The sequence below is a fragment of the Myxine glutinosa genome, chromosome 1 (assembly GCF_964187855.1).
Source record: "Myxine glutinosa chromosome 1, kmMyxGlut1.1, whole genome shotgun sequence".
Lineage (NCBI taxonomy): Eukaryota > Metazoa > Chordata > Myxini > Myxiniformes > Myxinidae > Myxine > Myxine glutinosa.
The window spans coordinates 431,564,039-431,589,632 of record NC_136261.1 but is presented as its reverse complement, the minus strand read 5'-3'; the positions used below and the strand labels follow the sequence as shown (position 1 = coordinate 431,589,632).

At 41.3% G+C, this 25,594-nt stretch overlaps 1 protein-coding gene and 1 long non-coding RNA gene across 13 annotated transcripts in view; both read right to left on the bottom strand.

Annotated features, from left to right (window-relative positions):
- The window catches only part of LOC137418011 (E3 ubiquitin/ISG15 ligase TRIM25), a 239,932-nt gene that overhangs the window by 148,256 nt on the left and 66,082 nt on the right, over positions 1-25,594 (bottom strand). For 7 of the 12 annotated variants that reach the window (XM_078770689.1, XM_078770686.1, XM_078770693.1 and 4 more), the window contains 2 exons: positions 25,441-25,500; positions 19,470-20,140 (listed from right to left, as the gene is read on the bottom strand). The exons of 1 other annotated variant lie outside the window; for it this stretch is intronic. In XM_078770689.1, coding sequence (XP_078626815.1) covers positions 19,614-20,140; positions 25,441-25,500 — 587 coding nt within the window. In that variant the 3' untranslated portion in view covers positions 19,470-19,613. Of the gene's footprint in view, positions 1-19,469; positions 20,141-21,416; positions 21,650-25,440; positions 25,501-25,594 lie in introns of those variants that run through there. 4 more of the 12 variants (XM_078770697.1, XM_078770696.1, XM_078770695.1 and 1 more) reach the window with 2 other exon arrangements.
- On the bottom strand, positions 5,986-7,280 carry LOC144889872 (uncharacterized). The gene is made up of 3 exons (XR_013622129.1): positions 6,637-7,280; positions 6,359-6,511; positions 5,986-6,200 (listed from the first exon to the last, which is right to left on the bottom strand). It is a non-coding gene; the product is annotated as an uncharacterized LOC144889872 (long non-coding RNA).

Sequence of the window (25,594 nt, the reverse complement as noted above, 5' to 3'; positions counted from 1 at the left end):
TTAGGATAACCGACCAAGATAATCGTATGATATCCTTCAATGAAGAAATTATATCCATCAGAATTCACCTTCGTGAAGTTTTTTTGATAAATAAATAATGGTTATTGTGAGAAAACACGAGTTGGGAAAATATAAAGTAATTACAGGGGATGGGATGTTCCTTTCACCATACTATAAGGGTGAAGGTATGTTTCTTGGTAGAGGATACTATAAACCAAAGAGACAACGGGGTGTGGGACATCAATTTAGAAATAAAGGAGATGGGATAATTGATACTCTTGTGGGTATTGGTTCAACCATTCTTAAACATAAAGACCTAATTGGTTCAACTGCTTCTGCCGTGGGAAATGTAGCGGGTGCTATAAAGGGTATAAAAGATGCTCAAAAGGAGTCTCATAAATTACAAGCAATCAAAGAAATTAAAAAAGGTAAAACTCGACTATCTTCACAAGAACGACAAAAAAATCATTAAAATACTTGGGTCAGGGTTTCAACGATTTTAATGCTTTATAAATACAAGTCTGGAAGCGATTGATAGTATCTATGATTTGGATGATACAATTATCATTTCAAACTCCACGAAAAAGGAAGATTATTTTAAGGTAAATGCTATAACAGGAACAGACTGGAATTCAAATGGAACAAAAAGTTTTGAAATAAATAATCAACAAACTTACTTGAATCTCGCTGTTAGTTTCTTGCTTTGTAAATTTAAATTCACTAAGGCTGTGAATAACACTAATGCTACACTGGTAAATGATTTCTTCTGGAAAATGTTTGATAGTGTTCGCCTGTATATTGGAACACAAGAGGTTGAAGCGGTTGATTATGTCTCTGCTACATCTGAAATGATGAAATATACACTATATTCGTTTGGTGATAGAATGGGTAAGGGAGCTGTTGAAGGTTTTATTCCTGATATGTCAACGGGAACAAATGCTGACCCTGGTTATAGTCAAAGGAAGTCAATGTATAATGATGAAACAAAAGTAGAGAATAGTTTTAATGTAGCGGTACCTCTGAAAGGTATATTTGGATTTTGTGATTATGATAAAGTTTTGTATGGTCTTAAAATTAGATTTCAACTACAAAGGAATGATAATGTAAATAGGTTGCTTTTTGGGGCTGAAAATGCTTTTGGCGACAATAATAAATTTGTTATTAATGATTTGTGTTGGTATATCAGTGAATATACTCCTAATCTTAAAACGGAAGAGATGTTAAATAAAAGACTTAACTCAAAGACCCAGCCAAATGTATCATACCTTAAAAGAAGATGTCAACACGTTAAACTGGAACACACTACCTACACTTGGAATTTAGGTGTTCTTCAAGGAAAGCCACTATACCTCTGGCTCATTTTTTAAAAACCAGATGGAGAGGACAGTACTAATAAGGATAATGCGCTGAGTGATAATGCTAAGGTGAAACAACTACAGGTTTCTCTTGATGGCACATTTTATCCGCGAGATAGATTGGAAATTGATTGGGAAAAAAATGATTATGCGGAAGCCTACAAGTCTTACCAAAAGGTGTGTGAAAGCAATGGTAATAATGACCCTATTTTGGATATGGTTGCGTTTCAAAAACTTTATACAATCTACGCAATTGTCCTGAGTTCTCAAATAGAAACTATAAAGTCTAATAGAGTGGATACTTCTCTATACATTGAAAGAGGGGAGAGTGAAGAGGTTAATGTATATTGTTTGCTTTTGGAAGAAACTGAATTACAGATTAATACAGATAATGGTGTTATGATTAATATCACATCGATTTTTTCTCGTAAATAAATGGTGGGGGTATATGTTAATCAAATCAATTTTAATAAATTAACATCTTGTATTCAAAATCAAAAGCCTTGTATTATTAATGTTAATACAATTCAAAGAAAAGGAGCTGTAAGAATTGATGTTTTACTCACACACACACACAAGTAAAAACACTAAATGATACTGGTTCACTTAAAATTAAAATGACAAAACCTATGTTAAAGAAATATTCAATAGATGAGTCAGGAGGAGGATTTCTCCCGTTTCTAATTCCTTTATTTGCTGGTTTAAGTGTGGCGGGAGCATTGACTGGTGGTATTTCAGCAGCGGTAAAAACTGCTAACGAAAGGAAGGCACAACTAAAAGCTCAAAAATAATTGGAAAGACATAACAAGGAGTTGGAGAAACAAATTAGTGGAAGTGGTGTAATTGTAGATTTTGCTCAAAAACTTGAAAGCTTACCTGATAAAGCTAGATTGTTGGTTGGAGATATGCTTACCTCTATCGCTCAAGCGGGTGTTAAACTAACTAAACGGGGTAATGGATTGTATCTTTCTCATAAATAAATGGATAAATGGTTTAAACAATTTGGAAAGAATACAACGTCAAATATTGAACTTGCTCAGTATAGTAAAAAACTAAAAATTGATAACGTGGTAATCTGTATGAGAGATGAATTAACAAAGTTGTCCAAGAATACAAAAAATATTATTATGAATTTAGACACACAGAATGGTTCTCATTGGGTTTGTATTCATAATAGTCAGGATAAATATTATTTTGATAGTTATGTATGCCACCGCCTGTTGAAGTAATACAATTCTTACAGAAAGGTGTTTATCAAACATTTCAAGTTCAAGCAATTATTTCTAAATGTTGTGGCCAATTATGTTTATATGTATTATTTCAACTCAACAATAATGAAAATTTTTATGATGTCATTTTTTATCTAATATAAATGACTTATGTCGGAAAAGATGGTTCTATCTTTGGAGAATACTCTCAGGATATTGATTTATCAAATTATTATACAAAGGCACAGGCTGAACGACAAAAATATAGTATAAGTTAAAATATTAATATGAAGAATACTTATAAATTAATCAATTATCCAAACCCTACAGATGCGAATGACTTGATTAGATTCAGTGATTTATCACAATATATATCTTTAAATAAAACAGCACGTTTTGTTAAACAAGTAAAATTTACAACCACAACACCTGGTTATACTGACCATACATCTTTCCTCATTAAATTTAACTATCTGCTTACAATTGAATTTTATGAAGGACATATAGTTAACATGCGAATTAATAAATGGGGGTATGATATGCCTGATTTAGGGTATAATTGGTCTTTTTCAATAAACTTAGAAGACCTACATGATTTTAATCAGTCTCGTAAAGAAGAATATTATCCGCTTGGTGAGGATAAGGATTTATGTGGAAGTACAATTAGTAAACAACAAATACATGATTTTAAGAAAAGAAAAATATATGATAGTATAGCGATGGTTAGCATGACAAAGAAGGAAGGTAATGAGATAAGGATAGAAAGCCGAGGAATACAAACTGATTTGGTAGTGGGAAGATGGGGTGGTATTACCTGTCATAATATTAATCTCACATATATTTCTGATACATAAATGGCAGGAAGAAGACTACAAGAGAATTATAATTTTTGTATTCAAGGATACCTACAAGAAAAGGGTGCTCGGTATTACATACCTTATGATGTGGAGCATATACATGGAAATTTTGTCATTAAAAACTGACCTTATACTGATATTGTTAAACCCACAAATAGAGACTTGTTTAAAATATTAAATAAAAATGAACTTCTCAAAGTTATGAAATATAAAACTCTTTTAGAAATAATCAACAAATCTTATTGGTATCCTATTATGAGAAAAATAATTATAGATACAAGAATATCTCAAAATCCAGATGAGTATATGTATAATATTCTTTGGCGCTCAAACCCAAGGGTAGCAAGAGATGAGGAAGGAGTTGAAGAAGAGAAGGAGGAAAGAGAGAAAAAGGAGAAGGAGGAAAGGGAGAAAAAGGAGAAGGAGGAAAAGGAGAAGGAGGAGAAGGAGGAGAGGGAGAAAAAGGAGAAGGAGGAGAGGGAGAAGGAGTAAAGGGAGAAAAAGGAGAAGGAGGAAAGGGAGAAAAAGGAGGAGGAGGCAAGGGAGAAAAGGGAGAAAAAGGAGGAGGAAAGGGAGAAAAAGGAGGAGGAGGAGAGGGAGCAAAGAGAGAGGGAGGAAAAATATAAAAAGATGGAAACCAGTGAGATTCATAAAAGAATGAGGGTATTACAGCAAATAAATCAAACAACGCACTGAAGAGGAAAATAAAGAATTAACGACTCTTACTAAGATAATGATTTCAAAAATGGTTCAGATGAGTTCAGCGAGGAGATTTACATGAAGAAGACAAAGATTATGTGGTTGATGATGCTATTGACTGTAGTTAGTTTTATTTGTAAATAAATGGAGGAGAGAGTGAAGGCATTCCGTAGGATTCTTTATGTTTTAAAAATTAAGATAGAAATGTATATGTTGAAAACCAAAAAGGTTTTGATACTGTCGGAATTTTTCTGATAAATAAATATGAGTTATTGTCTCAAATGTAAAAAGAAAACCAAATCTAAAAATATCTCTTATGTTAAAGCTAAAAATAATAGAGTTTATCAAAAATGAATATGTCAAGTGTGTGGCTCTAAAAAGTGTCAATTCATCTCTCCTAAAAGTGGAGGAGACATACAAAAGTTTCTGTCAGGAAGTAAATTTACAACAACTGGAATTCCAGGGGAATTACACCTTCCAGGGTATTCTTTCTGTGGTCCAGGAACAAACTTGGATAAAAGATTAGATGAGGCTGACAATCCTAAAACTTGGTCTAAACCTATAAATAGGGTCGATGAAGTGTGTATGAAGCATGATATTGCTTATGGTAATACTACAACATTGGATGAAAAACATGAAGCAGACAGAGAAATGTTATATAATTTGTCTTTGATACGAAATCCTACATTGAGAGAGAAAGTTGATCGGTTTATTGTTAAAAAAATGATGTGTCAAATTGAAACTTGGTCTTGGTTATTCACCCTCAAAAACTATTAGACTCCATTGATGTCATCAAGACTGAGGAGCTTTTGGCTAATGAATTACACAAACCTATAATCACAAAGTTTAAAAGAAGGAAAGTTTATTCTAAATACACCGACCACATATGGTCCGCTGATTTAATTGAATTGAATAATGACAGGGGATACAGGTATGCTTTAACCGTTATTGATTTGAGGAGTAGATTTGCCTGGGTTGTTCCGTTGAAAAACAAAAAGGGTAATACTCTTGTTAGCTTTCAGTGGAATATTTAGTAAAAGTGAAAGAAAACCAAAGAAGTTATGGACTGACGAGGGAACAGTGTTCTATAACAAAATATTTATGAAATTTCTTAAGGGGGAGGATATTAAATTATACAGCACCTTTAATGAAGGAAAGGCAGTTGTTATTGAGCGTTTTAATCGTACTTTAAAAGAGATATTATATAAAAAATTCACACAACTCGGTTCTCAACAATGGGTGTATTTAATCCAGAATATTGTTGATAATTACAATACAGTTCATTCATCAACAAAATCAAAACCATCAGAAACATTTACAAAATTAGAATATGAAAAGCAGATTAATTTGAGAAAACCCAAGTTCAAAGTTGGTGATATGGTAAGAATATACAAATGGAAAAGCCATTTTGAAAAAGGTTATACAAAGAGGTGGACTAATGAATTATTTAAAATTGTTGATATAATGGATACAGTCCCTTGGACTTACAAATTATATGATATGAATGGGGAAGAAATATTAGGGGCATTTTATTCACAAGAATTACAAAAAACAAAGCTAATAATTCATTAAACAACATTTCTATTCACCCCACCCAGATTAGCTAATTTAATTAGTGGTAATAATTAAAAAAAAAAAAAAAAAAAAAATCATAAGCCATGCACACACAGACCACGCCCACACAGACCACACCCACACAGACCCCGCCCATCATCCCCCATCCATTATCCCCCACCCTCCGTGCACCCCCACCCTTGACCCTTCACCCCCCTCATCCCACCCCCACCTTCCCCACACACACAAGGGGAGGGGAGGGGAGGGTGGGATGAGGGGGGTGAAGGGTCTTTGGCAGGGGTGCACCTCCCCGTTCCCTCCTCCTTTATTCTCTTTTTGTAATTAATAATTAAATAATTGTAAACAAAACAAATATATATAAATAATAGTGAAAACATTAAAATCTTCATATTACTAAAACATTTTCCTTGAGGTATTATACATTCAACTTCTTCCCAGCACAAGTCATCAATTTCTTCCCAGCACAAGTCAAAGACAGCAGATGTGTTGAGTTTTTGAATCTCTTCCTGAAGACAAGAGGACAAGAGGGGAGAGAAAATATTACACACAAACACACACATACACACACACACACACACACACACACACACACACACACACACACACACACACACACACACACATACACACATACACAAGGATATGAGGATATGGGGATACATACCTCTAAAAAATCGAGCTTTGTGTTCAAGTGGTCGAGTTGAAAATTTAGGGTACCACATGTTGACGGGAAATAACCACTCTTTGGAAAATCAAAATCATCCCACTCAAAGCCGTGGTTGTGGTTGTGGTCATCTGTTGATGAAGGTGTTATATTCTGTTTCAAAAAAGAAAGAAAAAACGTTAATAATTTCTCCTAAAAGATACATTGTATTGACAATGAATAAATAAATGACAGCTCCCGTTTAATGGTGCCAATCAGAGAAATGAATAATTAATTACCTGAGACAAACTCCGATGGTGGTTATCTTCTAAGAACGGTGAAACATCGAATTCATTCAATCTGTGAGGCGGGTTGTTCCAACCTGTGTTCAATTCATTGTACACATCTTGAGGAATAACTTGATATTCAGCCAGGATATTCACAATATTTGAATAGCTGTAATAAAGAGAAAAAAAAATTTATTTATATAATTAATCACATACAAAGCTCTCATTAACAGTTTAATTCTGAATGAAACTTACCCTGGTGAGTATTCTTCATCACTGGAATAAGACAAGTTGTCGTTCATCTGCGTCGATTCACAATGTTTAAAATTGAACTGAATACGGCTTTTTATAATTTAAAATGTATTCAGGGAAGAGAACTGGCTGACAGCATTTCGAGGAATCTCAAGGCGTGTGTGTCCAAAGCAGGAAAGAGAACAATGAGAAATTCCCAACACGTCATTTCTTGTAAAGTTAAGCAACATGTCATTTCTTTCATTAATTAAAAAAGGTTTGAGGTTTAAGTATGGCATCCTTAATGAATGTGAAAAATATCAAATAAGACTTATTGAAAAGGCAACTGGTAAAAAAGTTCACAAAACAAATAAGAAAATTAATTTAAATACTGGTGAGTTGGGTAAAAAAGATGGAAATATTTTTGAGTGGACGGAAAACTTTGATGGTTGTCAGGAAAATATATACTATAATTTTAAAATGGTGTGTGGCACAGGAGGAGGTCAAACAAGAACATTGAGGGAGGTTTACCATTTTATCTTAGCTCATTTAAAATATCTTGAAAAAGAACCAAACTCAAACCTTTACTTTAATAATATAGAAGATGGCAATGGAAGTTGGAGGCGAATTAAATTATTTCCTACACATAAACAAATATTTGTAGGATCATTGTTTCAGTGGTCTACTAAACAACAATGATCATTGATAGTAAGAATAAAAGGCCCATAAGACCAAGGGGGAAGGAATAGAGGTGTTAAGGGGAAATGAAGAAAAGTGATGGTGAGAGGAAAATTTACATGTAAGTGAATGGAGATTTGGGCTGTCCCAGGAACAACATTTTTCATCTACTGCCGTGCCACTATAATCCATCAAGGAAGACCCAAAAAAGTAAACAGGTCAAGGCCCATTCAATTATCACCGTTTTTTGTAATGTAGAATGTAAACTTAGACAAGTCAGGAGACGACGATGGTTCACAAGCGAGCGGCATTCAATGACAAAGGACGGACTATAACCGAAACAGGCCCGGACAGGCCAGGCCCGGAAATGTCAAAACGAAGGTTGCTGACCTCAAAATGAGATAGAAAATAATGTTTAAACAGTCATGAGGTTCGTCAGCTACACAATACCGAAAATTCGGTGAAAAATGAAATGAAAAAAATAAAATAATAATAATGAAAAAAAAAAAAGATAAAAATAAAAATGAAAAATCGAGCTCCGCGGGGTGAGACACATGACATTGACCGAACCAAATATCGAAACCCTTGTCAGATTCCACCGAACGCCTCGGAGAAGATGTAGCTTGAAATCGATTACCACTAAAAAGACATCTTTTTCGGGCGTGGCTTTACCCACAATGGGCGCAATATGCCCACTCTCAGCAGGACACAACTCGATCATGATATCAACCTCCCACCCAAGTTTCATCAAGATCGGATGATATCATCAGGTAGTTATGCTGCGTACAGACACACACACACACAGAGACAGACGCCCACACATGACAAATATAGTGGTCACTTAATAACTCGTGAACCAAAAGAGACTGGACACCATGACGTACTGACAGCTGGAATGTGCCCATTACGCCAATTTTGGCATGTCTGTAACCAGTGAGGGTGGGAGAGGACCATTGCATGGTCATGTCAGAAAAATATCGTCTGTACATTTCCAAATTCAGGAGAGACACCTTGGCACCTGTGTCCGGGAAAAGAGGTATGCACATGTCATTGAGAAAGGCAACACGTTTTAAAATTTGATGAAGTTGATAGGACAGAATAGATTTTGGCTGGTGCAGTATACGAGGTCAGTAGTGTATATATGTTGCTTCTGGGACACTCATTTTCCCATTCACTTACATGTTAATTTTCCTCTAAACCTCATTGCCCATTAACACCTCTATTTCTCCCACCCTAATCTTTATGAACCTTTTGTCTATAGTACCTATCCTTAATGTTGTTTATTAGACCACTCAAACACTATAGACCTATAATCCTTCTTCTACATATCATCTGGCAGATTATCTTTGACCCACTCAAACATCGACCCATTCACTTACATGTTAATTTTCCTCTCACCTCTTTACGAACCTTTTAGCCTTTTGACACTCAAACAATGATTCCCCCTTGGTCTTATGGTACTCTTACTATCAATGATCCCGAGTAGACCACTCAAACATCGATCCTACAAATATTTGTTTATGTGTGGGAAATAATTTAACTCTCCTACAACTCTCTTCACCATCTAATATATTATTAAAGAAGTGGTTTGAGTTTGGTTCTTTTTCAAGATATTTTAACTGAGCTGAGATAAAATGATAAACCTCCCTCAATGTTCTTGTCTGAGCGCCTCCAGTGCCACCCACCTTTTGGTAAGCTCCACCCACTTTTTGGTAAGCCCCACCCACTTTTTTACTAAGCTCCACCCACTTTTGGTAAGCTCCACCCATTTTTTTGTTAGCCCCACCCACTTTATAAACTCTGCCATTGTATCATTTTCAGTTAAGACATTACATCATTTTCAGGGAATTTCCATCACATCATTTCCAGTTAAGACATGCCCAGGGAATTTCCACAGGAAATGACACACCCAGTCCTTATAAAAGGCACTGACCACACAGGCTTTTTCAAACACGCTTTCTGCTTCACTTGAGAATGGACTACTATGCCAAAATGGAATGGGATAACTTTGCTATTCCTTGGAGTCCTACTACCTGTGTAGAACTCAACCTTCAGATTGATGAACTGGACTCGAACCTCTTATCAAGGAGGTAAGTTTGTTTATTTATTTATTTATTTATTTATTTATTTGTTTATTTAATTAATTAATTATTTAATTATTTATTTTAATTTATTTTTTTTAGATGAGACTCGTGTAAGAGTTAACAAAGTTTATTTTAATATTCATAGAGCTTGATTTATACAAATAAAAATATTGTATTAAATTAATACATTGTTATTTTCTTTCACAGGAAATTGTATCTGAGTTACGAAATGAAAATTCTGCTTTTAACACAACTTGGGATGAAGTTATTTTTTTGTTTGAAGACATTTTGAACAACCAAGACCCCCAGAACGAGTTCTACCTTGATGACCCAGCCAAAGAGTTATACCTTGGAGATCCACAAAATCCTGAAAAAGAGTTTTACCATGATGATACTTGTTGTGAGTTATCAAAACAAAACCCACTGAACAAGTTCTACCTTGATGAGCCAGAATACAAGTCATACATTGGAGACCCACAAATTTCTGAAAATTGGGAAAGGGGAGTTCTCCCTGATGGTCCGCAGTTATACTATGTGAGACACATCATAGAAACCCTAAAAAATTGTGAAACGGGAATTCTCCCTGATGGTCCGCAGTTATACTATGTGAGACACATCACAGAAACCCTAAAAAATTGGGCAAGGAGAGTTCTCCCTGATGGTCCGCAGTTATCCTATGTGAGACACATCATAGAAACCCCAAAAAATTGGAAAACGGGAATTCTCCCTGATGGTCCGCAGTTATACTATGTGAGACACATCATAGAAACCCTAAAAAATTGGGCAAGGAGAGTTCTCCCTGATGGTCCGCAGTTATACTATGTGAGACACATCATAGAAACCCTAAAAAATTGGGAAAGGGATGTTTTCCCTGATGGTCCACAGTTATACTATGTGAGACTTATCACGGAAACCCCCAATATTTCTGAAAATTGTGGTTCTACCTTGGAGACTTGGAAAGATGGTTATATTTTTGGAGACTCGGAATGGGGGGTTTGTTTTGATGACTCGGAATGTGATACCTATCTTGGAGGCTCAACAGGATTGTGGTTATACCTTGGGAACTTGGAAAGTTGGTTTTATTTTGGAGACTCTACCTGTGTGGTCCATCTTGGAGACTCTTTGGATTCTAAAGCAATGAACAATGTTCTTTGTTTAATGACGCTTGATTTAAGCAATATCAAGAAAGTTCGAGGAAGAAAATGCTGGAAAATTCTTTCTTCCCATTTCTACTTCTTTAAACTTGAAAGCTTTGAAAGACAGAATTGGCAGAGGAGGAAAAAAAATAAAATGAAATACGTATTTAAAAAAAGAAGAAAGAAAAAATTATGTTAGGGTTAGGGTGGGATTTTGAATGTGAGGGTTAGGGATGGGGTTGGGTTAGGGATGGGGTTGTGTGAGGGTTGGGATTTTGAATGTGAGGTTTAGGGTTGGGGTTGGGTTAGGGATGGGATTGGGTTAGGGTTGTGATTTTGAATGTGAGGGTTAGGGATGGGTTGGGTTAGGGATGGGGTTGGGTTAGGGATGGGGTTGGGTTAGGGATGGGGTTGGGTTAGGGATGGGGTTGGGTTAGGGATGGGGTTGGGTTAGGGATGGGGTTGGGTTAGGGATGGGGTTGGGTTAGGGATGGGTTTGGGTTAGGGATGGGGTTGGGTTAGGGATGGGGTTGGGTTAGGGATGGGGTTGGGTTAGGGATGGGGTTGGGTTAGGGATGGGGTTGAGTTAGGGATGGGGTTGGGTTAGGGATGGGGTTGGGTTAGGGTTTGTATATTATTATGACTCACTCACACATACACACACACACAAAAGTTAAGCCCCAACTGAAAAGTTGAGGGATTCTGTGTTTGGGGTTCACAGATCTCAAAAACGTATCCCCATTGTACAAACAAAAGTTAAGCCCCAACTGAAAAGTTGAGGGATTCTGTGTTTGGGGTTCACAGATCTCAAAAACGTATCCCCATTGTACACACAAAAGTTAAGCCCCAACTAAAAAGTTGTGGGATTCTGTGTTTGGGGTTCACTGATTTAAAAACGTATCCCCATTATACACACACAAAAGTTAAGCCCCAACTAAAAAGTTGTGGGATTCTGTGTTTGGGGTTCACAGATTTAAAAACGTATCCCCATTACATTTTATTTATTTATTTATTATTTTCAAGGGTATTAGCTGCTTACTTGTGTTTTTTGTAATTCTTGCGAGTAAAATGAACCCAAGATTTCTTCTCCATTTAAATCATATAATTTGTAGGTCCAAGGGACTGTATCCATTACATCAATGATTTTAAATAATTCACGAGTCCATTTTTGTGTATAACCTTTCTTAAATGACTTTTCCATTTGTATATTCTTACAATATCACCAACTTTAAACTTGGGCTTTCTCAAATTAATCTCCTTTTCATATTCTAATTTTGTAAATGTTTCTGATGGTTTTGATTTTGTTGATGAATGAACTGTATTATTGTAATTATCTACAATATTCTGGATGAAATATACCCATTGTTGAGAACCGAGTTGTGTGAATTTTGTAAATGTTTCCGATTGTTTTGATTTTGTTGATGAATGAACTGTATTATTGTAATTATCTACAATATCCTGAATTAAATACACCCATTTTTGAGAACCGAGTTGTGTGAATTTTTTATATAGTCTCTCTTTCAAAGTACGATTAAAACGCCCAATAACAACTGCTTTTCCTTCATTAAAGGTGCTGTATAATTTAGTACCCTCCCCCTTATGAAATTTCATAAATATTTTGTTATAGAACTCTGTTCCCTCATCAGTCCATAACTTCTTTGGTTTCCTTTTATTCCTATCAAATATTAGCTTAAAGGCTAACATTAAAGTATTACCTCTCTTGTTTTTCAAAGGAACAACCCAAGCAAATCTACTCCTCAAATCAATAACGGTTAAAGCATACCTGTATCCCTAAACATTATTTAGTTCGATTAAATCAGCGGACCATATGTGGTCGGTGTATTTAGAATAAACATTCCTTCTTTTAAACTTTGTGATTATAGGTTTATGTAATTATTTAGCCAAAAGCTCCTCAGTCTTGATGACATCATTAGAGCATAACAGTTTTTTGAGGAATAACCAAGACCAAGTTTCAATTTAGCACTTATCATTTTTTTTACAATAAACCTATCAACTTTCTCTCTCAACGTAGGATATTTCATATCAAAGACAAATTATACAACATTTCTCTGTCTGCTTCATGTTTTTCATCCAATGTCATGGTATTCCCATAAGCAATATCATGCTTCATACACACTTCATCAACCTTATTTTTTGGTTTAGACCAAGGTTTAGGATCGTTAGCCTCATCTAATCTTTTATCCAAGTTTGTTCCGGGACCACAGAAAGAATACCCTGGAAGGTGTAATTCCCCCGGAATTCCAGTTGTTGTAAATGTACTTCCTGACAGAAACTTTTGTATGTCTCCTCCACTTTTAGGAGAGATGAATTGGCACTTTTTAGAGCCACACACTTGACATATTCCTTTTTGATAAACTCTATTATTTTTAGCTTTAACATAAGAGATATTTTTAGATTTAGTTTTCTTTTTACATTTGAGTCAATAACTCATATTTATTTATCAGAAAAAGTCCGACAGAGTATCAAAACCTTTTTGGTTTTCAACATATACATTTCTATCTTGATTTTTAAAACATAAAGAATCCTTAGGAATGCCTTCACTCTCTCCTCCATTTATTTACAAATAAAAACCAACTAAAGTCAATAGCATCATCAACCACATAATCTTTGTCTTCTTCATCTAAATCTCCTCGCTGAACTCATCTCAACCATTTTTAAAATCATTATCTTAGTAAGAGTCTTTAATTCTTTATTTTCCTCTTCGGTGCGTTGAGATTGATTTATTTGCTGTAATACACTCAATCTTTTACGAATCTCACTGATTTCCATCTTTTTATATTTTTCCTCCCTCTCTCTTTGCTCCCTTTCCTCCCTCTCCTCCTTCTCCTTTTCCTCCCTCTCCTCCTACTCCTTTTCTCCCTTCTCTCTTTTCTCTCTTTCCTCCTTCTCCTTTTTCTCCCTCTCCTCCTTCTCCTTTTTCTCCCTCTCCTCCTTCTCCTTTTTCTCCCTCTCTTCCTTCTCCTTTTTCTCCCTCTCTTCCTTCTCTCTTTTCTCCCTTTCCTCCCTCTCCTTTTTCTCCCTTTCCTCCCTCTCCTTTTTCTCTCTTTCCTCCCTCTCCTCCTTCTCCTTTTTCTCCCTCTCCTCCTTCTCCTTTTTCTCCCTTTCCTCCTTCTCCTCCTTCTCTCTTTCATCCTTCTCTCTTTCCTCCTTCTCTTCTTCAACTCCTTCCCTTGCTACCCTTGAGTTTGAACCCCAAAGAATATTATACATATACTCATCTGGATTTTGAGATATTCTTGTATCAATAATTATTTTTCTCATAATAGGATACCAATAAGATTTGTTGATGATTTCTTTAAGAGTTTTATATTTCATAACTTTGAGAAGTTCATTTTTATTTAATATTTTTAACAAGTCTCTATTTGTGGGTTTAACAATATCAGTATAAGGCCAGTTTTTAATGACAAAATTCCCATGTATATGCTCCACATCATAAGGTATGTAATACCAAGCACCCTTTTCTTGTAGGTATCCTTGAATACAAAAATTATAATTCTCTTGTAGTCTTCTTCCTGCCATTTATGTATCAGAAATATATGTGAGATTAATATTATGACAGGTAATACCACCCCATCTTCCCACTACCAAATCAGTTTGTATTCCTCGGCTTTCTATCCTTATCTCATTACCTTCCTTCTTTGTCATGCTAACCATCGTGATTCTATCATATATTTTTCTTTTCTTAAAATTATGTATTTGTTGTTTACTAATTGTACTTCCACATAAATCCTTATCCTCGCCAAGCGGATAATATTCTTCTTTACGAGACTGATTCAAATCATGTAGGTCTTCTAAGTTTATTGAAAAATACCAATTATACCCTAAATCAGGCATATCATACCCCCATTTATTAATTCGCATATTAACTATATGTCCTTCTTTATAAAATTCAATTGTAAGCAGGTAGTTAAATTCAATGAGGAAAGGTGTCTGGTCAGTATAACCAGGTGTTGTGGTTGTAAATTTTACTTGTTTAACAAAACGTGCTGTTTTCTTTAAAAATATATATTGTGATAAATCACTGATTCTAATTAAGTCATTCGCATCTGTAGGGTTTGGATAATTGATTAATTTATAAGTATTCTTCATATTAATATTTTTACCTATACTATATTTTTGTCGTTCAGCCTGTGCCTTTGTATAATAATTTGATAAATCAATATCCTGAGAGGATTTTCCAAAGATAGAACCATCTTTTCCAACATAAGTCATTTATATTAGATTAAAAATGATAACATAAAAAGTTTCATTATTGTTGAGTTGAAATAATACATATTGTTATGAATTTGGTAGAGCAACATCTAGAGCTAGGTAGATCTGTATAGGTAGGTATTCGACTGTCGTGACAGGGACTCTACATGTAATAAGTTCTTGATGTTTAGGCATTTGTCGGGGTAATATGTATGATTGTGGATCTACCTGGAGATTCGGGTGTTAAATAGTGAGGGATTAAAGGTAACGCCCCTGTGAGTTTCACCTAGTAGTCAAACCTTTGTCCATTATGGCACTCCAAACCACATAAACATTAGTTAGGTCCTTAGCGCAACATTAAATAATTCCTTTCCCTGACAATGACTTCGGAACAAACGGACAGGAAACCAGGCTAGGACACCGCCGATGATGGCCGCAGCCAGCTACACCTCCGCTGGGCCTCGAGTGCCACGTGCTATCACAACACTACAGGCCTGTGATTCGGTGGAGGGCACTGATTGGGTGGCGCACCAAGGAACGTGACGTCACCAGCGAGGTTATTTAAGGGAGCGCCGAACGCTCTCTTGGTTCTTGTTCTCTTGCCTCTCTGGCGTCTGGCAGTTCGTTGGCAGTTGGCACACAGCAGTCGGCAGTCAAGAGTTGGCACTGAGAGTTGGCCCTGAGACTTGGCACTGAGGAGTTGGCAGCTGGCACTTGGCACTTGGGAGTTGGCTGCCAGCACTCCCGCGCCAGCACTCCCGCAGAGAGTCGAGTCAAGTGGAGTCATTTGCTTTGTGCAGCCCTGCGTGGGACCTTTGGAGCAAGGGAGCTCATGGTGTGGGTGTGCCGTTGAACCGACGAGGCCTGGTGGTGCTCGGGGCCGTGGAACTTGGAGCGAGGCGTGCCGCGGGACGAAAGGAGCCGGGTGTTGGACGGCGGCCACCAAGACGACAAGGAAGAGATAAGGCCGTACCCACGAATACACTTTGCATAAAACTAAAAGACGTGTTATTTTCGTATTCATCTCCCTCGTATCGTGTTTGGAATCTGTTGTGCGTGGGATCCCAATTTAGGCTTATTAGAGTTATTAGTACTAGGGCATGCTATTAGTACCACCCCCTTTATACAGGTACTCCATTCTCAAAAAGGAATGAAGAATACGCCGCACACCGTGGATCAAAGGTCATGATAGTCCCACAAAAAGGTAAATCTTCTATAATTTGTTCATCAGGTATGTCAACAGGTTATCTTCTATCAAAGGTTACCTGCCTGAAGAAACGTGCAGAGGCAAGTGGTGACGAATCCACAACCACAGGTGCTCATCCTGAATAGAACGTTATCTTCCACCATTCTGCTAAATCATTCCGGAATGATGTGAAGGACACCTGCGAGAAACGAGAAGAAGAAGAATCCAGAAGGTGATCCATCGCTGTTTCTTCATCGATATGATTCTGCACCTGAATGTGTACCTGTGTCCCTCGACAATCACGTGACCTGGATGGTGACTGATGCAACTCCAGAGATGAATGAGTCAGACTTAAATTGGAACTGAGTGAGAGAAATCGGGAAAAAGTGCTGAATATGGATCAAGGTATTTGTGCACCTGTAGCAGGTATCCCCACGAGCATTTACACCTTAAACAAACCAGGAGTAAAGAAGGAGTTAAAATATTGAACCGTTTTAACAATATCATCAGGTATCAAATAGCCAGAGATGTATCGCTTCCGTACGTCACGGACTAGTGAGGAGGACCAGGCTAAAGGTGAGCTCTTGATTCCCATAAACCTTAAAGGTGGAAAATTCACTCAAAGTGCCATTGATAACCTGGACTTCCATGAACACACTGGAAGGTACAACAACGCGTGGCACCGCCCACAACATCGACCAACATTCAGGGAACGATGATGAGGTGTTGAAAGCTGTCACTTCAGGACCATGAACCAAAACACCTGGAAGAGCTCCATGGGCAGGAATTCAGCACTTCCAGACTAAGGTGAGTGGTCTAACCTGGAGAGATCGACAGCAAAGTCGTTCCTTGTGCGGCCGGAAACTTGTACAAGAACCAAGAGATACCAAGGTGTCTCGTGTACATCAACATGGTCCTCGTACTAAAAAGGTGTGTGGAAGATGAAGGAGCTGGCAGGTGGGAACAGCACCTTGAGGTATAAACATGCTGCCATACCTGATATCTACTGGACACAGTAAACACGTGGCAGGTATCCCACAATACCTGATGGTGATGAAGAAGCATCCACCACCAGATACAGGTACAGAATTCTACAGGTACATTTCACTGTGAGGGAAACGAGCGGTAAGTTCAATGGTGTTTGGACTGACGAGGCTTCAGAACAGAACCAGGTATGGTGATTAATCATGGGTTCTTCTTTTTCTTCTTTTGAATACGGCACAAGGTGTCGAGGTCGCGTCATTGACTGAGTGCAGTGACCTGTGACGTTGATGATCAATGACCTGTGCAGGTTACAGTGGATTTGTTCTGTAATTTGTTCAGGATGCCGGCGATAGCTCACCTACACTTCACGAAGTACACCTTGCGATCTTTAATGTACAACTAATGTCGGTAGACGGGATTACCGTTTAACGTTCATCCGAGGGACGGTACTCGCAATGATGGATCATCCTACCTGTGAAACACCGTGATGAGCCCCATACCGCGCATTGATGGATCATCCTACCTGTGAAACACCGTGATGAGCCCCATACCGTGCATTGATGGATCATCCTACCTGTGAAACACCAGGATGAGCCCCATACCGCGCATTGATGGATCATTCTACCTGTGAAACACCATGAGCCCCATACGGCGCATTGATGGATCATCCTACCTGTGAAACACCATGATGAGCCCCATACCGCGCATTGATGGATCATTCTACCTGTGAAACACCAGGATGAGCCCCATACCGTGCATTGATGGATCATTCTACCTGTGAAACACCATGATGAGCCCCATACCGAGCATTGATGGATCATTCTACCTGTGAAACACCGGGAGTCCGAAGAGCCCCATACCGTGCATTGATGGATCATTCTACCTGTGAAACACCGTGAGGAGCCCCAAACCGCGCATTGATGGATCATCCTACCTGTGAAACACCATGAGCCCCATAGCGCACATTGATGGATCATCTTACCTGTGAAACACCATGATGAGCCCCATACCGCACATTGATGGATCATCCTACCTGTGAAACACCATGATGAGCCCCATACCGCGCATTGATGGATCAATCTACCTGTTAAACGCCATGATGAGCCCCATACCATGCATTGATGGATCATTCTACCTGTGAAACACCATGATGAGCCCCATACCGCACATTGATGTATCATCCTACCTGTGAAACACCAGGATGAGCCCCTACCGTGCATTGATTGATCATCCTACCTGTGAAACACCATGATGAGCCCCTACCACGCATTGATGGATCATTCTACCTGTGAAACACCATGATGAGCCCCATACCGCGCATTGATGGATCATTCTACCTGTGAAACACCATGATGAGCCCCTAACGTGGATTGATGGATCATCCTACCTGTGAAACACCCTTGTTTTCAATTCCACTGCACATTGTTTTGATATTGTGACGTCACAAAGCACGTTTCGTACATGTTTTATCGCAGGTTTTTCACTCACGATTCAAACGTAATACCTGGGAAGATTCGTCATACAGGTTGTAATATCAACATTCAGTGGCGTCGACGTGTAAAATAAAAAAGAGAAGTGAATTAGTGAATGTGTAACATGAAGGTGTTTACCTGTTCTTTGTTTCAATATCCAGGTATAGCGAGATCTCAGTCCCCACGACCAAGAGTTGTCGGGTCGAGTTTCCCACAATTGGGGAAATTCGAGGGTGAACCCCAACCTGCCTCACCCGGAGTGCAATGTCGCCCTGAGGACAGCACCTGTATGATCACGATTTACCTCCCGCGAGGTGAATATTAATTGTTAATCACAGTACATGATGTGACGCCTTCTCTGGAATTTGCATTCACCTGATGATGCTAAATTAACTTAGTGACGTCACTATACCGGTTATTAAATGATTTTATCTCTGTGTTTTGATTGGATGGAAGAGATTTCCATGAAAATTAAGATTAAAATCTCCGTGGGAAACAATGAGAACCTGACGTTTCAGGTGTGAACCCTTCATCGGACCAAAAGATATAGTAACACCCAAAAGGTCACCTGGTCATGTTTCCACGGTGTGATTAAAGTATACCTGCTGAACATTCTGTTAATTCCATCCAGGGTTCCACATTCTACCTGTGCTCCGATGCAAACCCACTCTCACCTTCACTATTAACGGCGGTGGCCCATTCCAGGTAAACACAAAGGGTTTCATCTGCCTGGACGGACTTTTTTCACTCAAACATCCCATTCAAACACACATTTGAAGAAGAAGAATCTGAAATGTATCGTGAGGAGAATGAAGAGTTCGGGTTAAAGTTCATTTCACATCAAATACGATAAAGAATGAACTTAATAAATTATATAAACTTTATTATAATATAAACATTAATCAGTAATCACATCGTCATGAACAGGTAAATCACATCGTCATGAACAGGTAAATGATTTGATTGATTTGAACCCAAAATAACCAGATCAGTTCGTGATGAAAGTTTATTTCACTAAATGTACAAAATGAACGGAACCACCATCACCCCAAACCCAAATAGCGGGTTTAACGGGGTCCGTGAAGTTCCCCCTGAACACGTGCAGGACCCGCGAGTCCCCGAAACACGTCAACTCTCCCGCCTCGCAATCCAAGAAGAACCCAAACCGTTCATGATCCCCCGGGATGGACAGGGAGGTACGTCGATCGTTGTGATGTGCGGAGAATTTGTTATTATGTTTCCGTAAACACCAAGACTCGGGATTCTCTCCCAACCCGCTCTCCCACCCTTTTCTCCCCATGGAGTTTAAACAGATCCCGATTCCCCACAAACGACTCGACCTCACATCGACCTCCCAGTAATGACGACCTGAGGAGAAACAATCACGGGAAACAACTTGTTCATAAAAATCAAACCGATCAGGATGTTCCGGGTGCTGATTCTCGGTCCCGGTTCGAGTCGCCGTCCTGAGATCCCCGGAGATCTTGATCCGTCGATGTGCAGAGTTTTGGTCCAGACTCGGGCTCCGTCCATCTGCGGACACGACACGGGGTCGCAGACATTGTTAGACAAACGGACAAAAACAAACACATTAATCTCTTTATCACAAAAAAACTTTTATTACAACAATTGTTTTTATTTATTTATGCACATTGCCGATGTTACCCTCCCCCCCCCCCATGCCCCTGCGTGATGCTGTGGACACATTAACGATTTTACCCTCTCCCCCCCCCCCTCCCCCATGCCCCCACGTGATGCTGTGGGCACATTAACGATGTTACCCTCCCGCCACGTGATGCTGTGGGCACATTAACGATGTTACCCTCTCCTCCCCCCTCCCCCATGCCCCCACGTGATGCTGTGGACACATTAACGATGTTACCCTCTCCTCCCCCCTCCCCCATGCCCCCACGTGATGCTGTGGACACATTAACGATGTTACCCTCTCCCGCCCCCTCCCCCATGTGATGCTGTGGGCACATTAACGATGTTACCCTCTCCTCCCCCCTCCCCCATGCCCCCACGTGATGCTGTGGGTACATTAACGATGTTACCCTCCCGCCACGTGATGCTGTGGGCACATTAACGATGTTACCCTCTCCTCCCCCCTCCCCCATGCCCCCACGTGATGCTGTGGGTACATTAACGATGTTACCCTCCCGCCACGTGATGCTGTGGGCACATTAACGATGTTACCCTCTCCCCCCCCCCCTCCCCCATGCCCCCACGTGATGCTGTGGGTACATTAACGATGTTACCCTCCCGCCACGTGATGCTGTGGGCACATTAACGATGTTACCCTCTCCTCCCCCCTCCCCCATGCCCCCACGTGATGCTGTGGACACATTAACGATGTTACCCTCTCCTCCCCCCTCCCCCATGCCCCCACGTGATGCTGTGGACACATTAACGATGTTACCCTCTCCCCCTCCCTCCCCCATGCCCCCACGTGATGCTGTGGACACATTAACGATGTTACCCTCTCCCCCCCCCCTCCCCTATGCCCCCACGTGATGCCGTGGACACATTGCCGATGTTACCCTCTCCCCTTCATGAAGGTGTGTTTGCACCCTGAGTCTGGAGTTTGTAACTTATAAGATGTCGCCGTGGATAAGGAACTATGGCGGACAGACAACGGTGTTTATATGTATCGATGTATCTGTTTATGTGGAAGTGACGCGTCGTATAGTGAAAGCAGATCGGACAAAAAGGGGGAAAATAAAATTGCACAACAAAGGCGAGGAACAGGGGGGGGTGTGGGGTGCGGGGGGGGAGGGAGAGGGGCTGCTTCGTTCGTTGATATACGTACTTTTTATCTCACGTGGAACAAAGTTCAGGTGAGCTTTTGCGATGGCGCGTCGTCCGCCCGGAAACACTTGCAACTTATTCTGTGAAACCGCTGATGAGATTTTGACCAAATTTGGCACAAATTGTATTTGTTGTGTTCTGTCTGAAGTTTGTTCAGGACAATAACAAAAAGTCGGGGCCTCAGGGGGTCAAAGTGGATCCACGTTTGACCCCAAAATAGGTATTTCTTTTTCCCTGAAACGACAAACACTATTTCGATCAAACTTCCCCACAACCTTCACCACCCGTGATGTACAAATGTTTGTTCAAGGCATTACAAAAGGAGGTAAACTGGGTGGGGGTGGGGGGGGAGGGGGGGAAGGGTGGACCCCAAAATAGGTATGTTTTTGTTTGTTTAAAGTCTCATGATTATGTTGGTTTGATTCTCCCTGCTGTCCTGTCTTCCAGCGACCATTAAAATGTGTTTAAAATACCTTTAGTCAGTGCAGTATACTGGTTATTCTACCAGGTGAGCGCCAGGTGTGTTGCCCATATTTTTACTCTTTAAATGAAGGAACTAAATAAAATAGACTCAATCTGAGGAGGAAGCAGGGGTGTTCCATCCATTACCAAGCTGCTTGGAGAGCGCTCGCCAAGCAGCTCAAGCACTCAAGCAAGCTTTATTGTACACAAACCGACCTGTTCTGACGCAGGGAATACTTGAGTTGAGTGGACAAAATGGGGGGAATTAAGACCCCAAGCTGAGCGACCTGAACGCAGGCTGACCAAAGATAAGCCTGTTAGTGTAAATTATCTTAAACACACAAACACCCAGTTTTCATTCATGTAATCCAGAGGAGGTGGAGAAGTATGTATGCAAAGTTTGGAGGTGGTACGTTTCATGGTTTTGGAGTTATGCAGGAGACGGCCGACCACACACACACACACACACACACACACACACACACACACACACACACACACACACACACACACACACACACACACACACACACACACACACACACACACACACACACACACACACACACACACACACACACACACCTTTTTATTATTATAAATATATGATTCCACAATGTTTGTTGATGTAAGATGTTTATGTGAGAGATTGGGAAATATCTTACAAATTCCTTCAGGATTGTAAATTTTATCTGGGCGAACGAGCAATTTATACCGGATTATGTTACAGAACGAACCAGGATTTGTCAAGAAAGATCTTGTTCTAATTACATCGTTGGTGAGAAGGGGAGAACGAGAGAAAGAGGGGAAAGGGGTAGTGGGGAAAAGAGAGAGGGGGGATGGGGTAGTGGGGAAAAGAGAGAGGGGGGATGGGGTAGTGGGGAAGAGAGAGAGGGGGATGGGGTAGTGGGAAAGAGAAAGAGGGGGGTGAGGTAGTGTGGGAGAGAGAGGGGGGATGGGGTAGTGGGGAAGAGAGAGAGGGGGGGATGGGGTAGTGGGGAAGAGAGAGAGGAGGATAGGCTAGTGGGGAAGAGAGAGGTGGAGAGAGGGGGAGAGAGAGGGGGATGCAGTAGAGGGGAAGAGAGAAATGAGGATGTGGTAGTGGGAAAGAGAGAGAGGGGGGATGGGGTAGTGGGGAAAAGAGACAGGGGGGATGGGGTAGTGGGGAAAAGAGAGGGGGGATGGGGTAGTGGGGAACAGAGAGAGGGGGGGATGGGGTAGTGGGGAAGAGAGAGAGGGGGATGGGGTAGTGGGGAAAAGAGACAGGGGGGATGGGGTAGTGGGGAAGAGAGAGAGGGGGGATGGGGTAGTGGGGAAGAGAGAGAGAGAGGGGGGGTGGGGTAGTGGGGAAGAGAGAGAGGGGGGATGGGATAGTGGGGAAAAGAGAGAGGGGGATGGGGTAGTGGGGAAGAGAGAGAGGGGGGATGGGGTAGTGGGGAAGAGAGAGAGAGGGGGGATGGGGTAGTGGGGAAAAGAGACAGGGGGGATGGGGTCGTGGGGAAGAGAGAGAGGGGGGATGGGGTAGTGGGGAAGAGAGAGAGAGAGGGGGGGTGGGGTAGTGGGGAAGAGAGAGAGGGGGGATGGGATAGTGGGGAAGAGAGAGAGAGGATGGGATAGTGGGGAAGAGAGAGAGAGAGGGGGGATGGGATAGTGGGGAAGAGAGAGAGAGAGGGAGGATGGGGTTGTGGGAAAGAGAGAGAGGAGGATGGGCTAGTGGGAAAGAGAGAGAGGGGGATGCAGTAGAGGGGAAGAGAGAAAGGAGGATGTGGTAGTGGGAAAGGGAGAGAGGGGGTGGGGTAGTGGGAAAGAGAGAGAGGGGGATAGGGTAGTGGGGAGGAGAGAGGTGGAGAGAGGGGGAGAGAGAGGGGGATGCGGTAGAGGGGAAGTGAGAAAGGAGGATGGGGTACTGGGAAAGAGAGAGGGGTTGGGGTCGTGGGAAAGAGAGAGAGGGGGATGGGGTAGTGGGGAAGAGAGAGGTGGAGAGAGGGGGAGAGAGAGGGGGATGCAGTAGAGGGGAAGAGAGAAAGGAGGATGTGGTAGTGGGAAAGAGAGAGAGGGGGTGGGGTAGTGGGAAAGAGAGAGAGGGGGATAGGGTAGTGGGGAGGAGAGAGGTGGAGAGAGGGGGATGCAGTAGCGGGGAAGAGAGAAAGGAGGATGTGGTGTGGGAAAGAGAGAGAGGGGTTGGGGTCATGGGGAAGAGAGAGGGGGGATGGGGAAGTGGGAAAGAGAGAGAGGCGGATGGGGTAGTGGGAAAGAGAAAGAGGGGGGTGGGGTAGTGTGGGAGAGAGAGAGGGGATGGGATAGTGGGGAAGGGAGAGAGGGGATGGGGTAGTGGGGAAGAAAGAGAGGAGGATGGGGTAGTGGGGAAGAGAGAGAGGTGGATGGGGTAGTGAGAGTGAGAGAGGAGGATGGGGGTAGTGGGAGACTGAGAGGGGTGTATGGGGTAGTGGGGAAGAGAGAGTGGGGTATTGGGGAAGAGAGCGAGGTGGATGGGGGTAGTGGGGAAGAGAGAGAGAGAGGAGGATGGGGTAGTGGGAGACAGAGAGGAGGATGGAGGTAGTGGAGAAGAGAGAGAGGGTTTGGGGTAGTGGGGAAGAGAGAGAGGGGGATGGGGGGGGAGGGGAAGAGAGAGAGAGGAGGATGGGGTAGTGGGGAAAGGAGAGAGGGGATGGGGTAGTGGGGAAGAGAGAGAGGGGATGGGGTAGTGGGGAAGAGAGAGAGAGAGAGGGGGGATGGGATAGTGGGGAAGAGAGAGGGAGGATGGGATCGTGGGGAAGAGAGAGAGGGGGGGATGGGGTTGTGGGAAAGAGAGAGAGGAGGATGGGCTAGTGGGGAAGAGAGAGGTGGAGAGAGGGGGAGAGAGAGGGGATGCGGGGGAGAGTGGGATGCGGTGGAGGGGAAGAGATAAAGGAGGATGGGGTAGTGGGAAGAGAGAGAGGGGGATGGGGTAGTGGGGAAGAGAGAGGGGGGATGGGGAAGTGGGAAAGAGAGAGAGGGGGGATGGGGTAGTGGGGAAGAGAGAGAGAGAGGGGGGATGGGATAGTGGGGAAGTGAGAGAGGGGGGATGGGGTAGTGGGGAGAGAGAGCAGAGAGAGACGGGTGGAGGAGAGAGGGAGGGGATGGGATATTCAGGGATGGGGAGAGAGAGGGGAAGAGAGAGGGAGGGGAAGAGAGAGGGAGGGGAAGAGAGAGGGAGGGGAAGAGAGAGGGAGGGGGAGAGAGAGGGAGGGGGAGAGAGAGGGAGGGGGAGAGAGAGTGAGGGGGATGAGAGAGGAGGGAGGACAGGATGGGGATTAAGAAAGGCCATTAATCAGCAAACAAGTTTGGACTATCCCCTCCTCCTGGTTGGACATCGTTCAATTAAACAAACCTTGGGTTTTGTGACACTTGGCAAGAGGGAAAATCGAGTTGGAAAATAACTAAGTGGAATAGAGTGAAGGAAAATATGAAGAGGGAAATAAAACAGAAGAAAAAGGAAAGAATGAAAAGAAGAAAATATGGAATTTTAAATTATCTAAATGGAACGAAGAAGAAGAACCCCCTCCCCGTTTCCTTTCACTTACAAAGTCTTCTCAAGTTGTTCTGATCCAGTTCAACCTTCTCCGGATGCTCCACCGGTCCTTCTGTGGAAATGATTAAAGATTAACAAATATTACAAGACTAGCCGAAACCCGTGGAACATCCACGGAAAGGAGGATGTGGTGTATGGATAGAGTG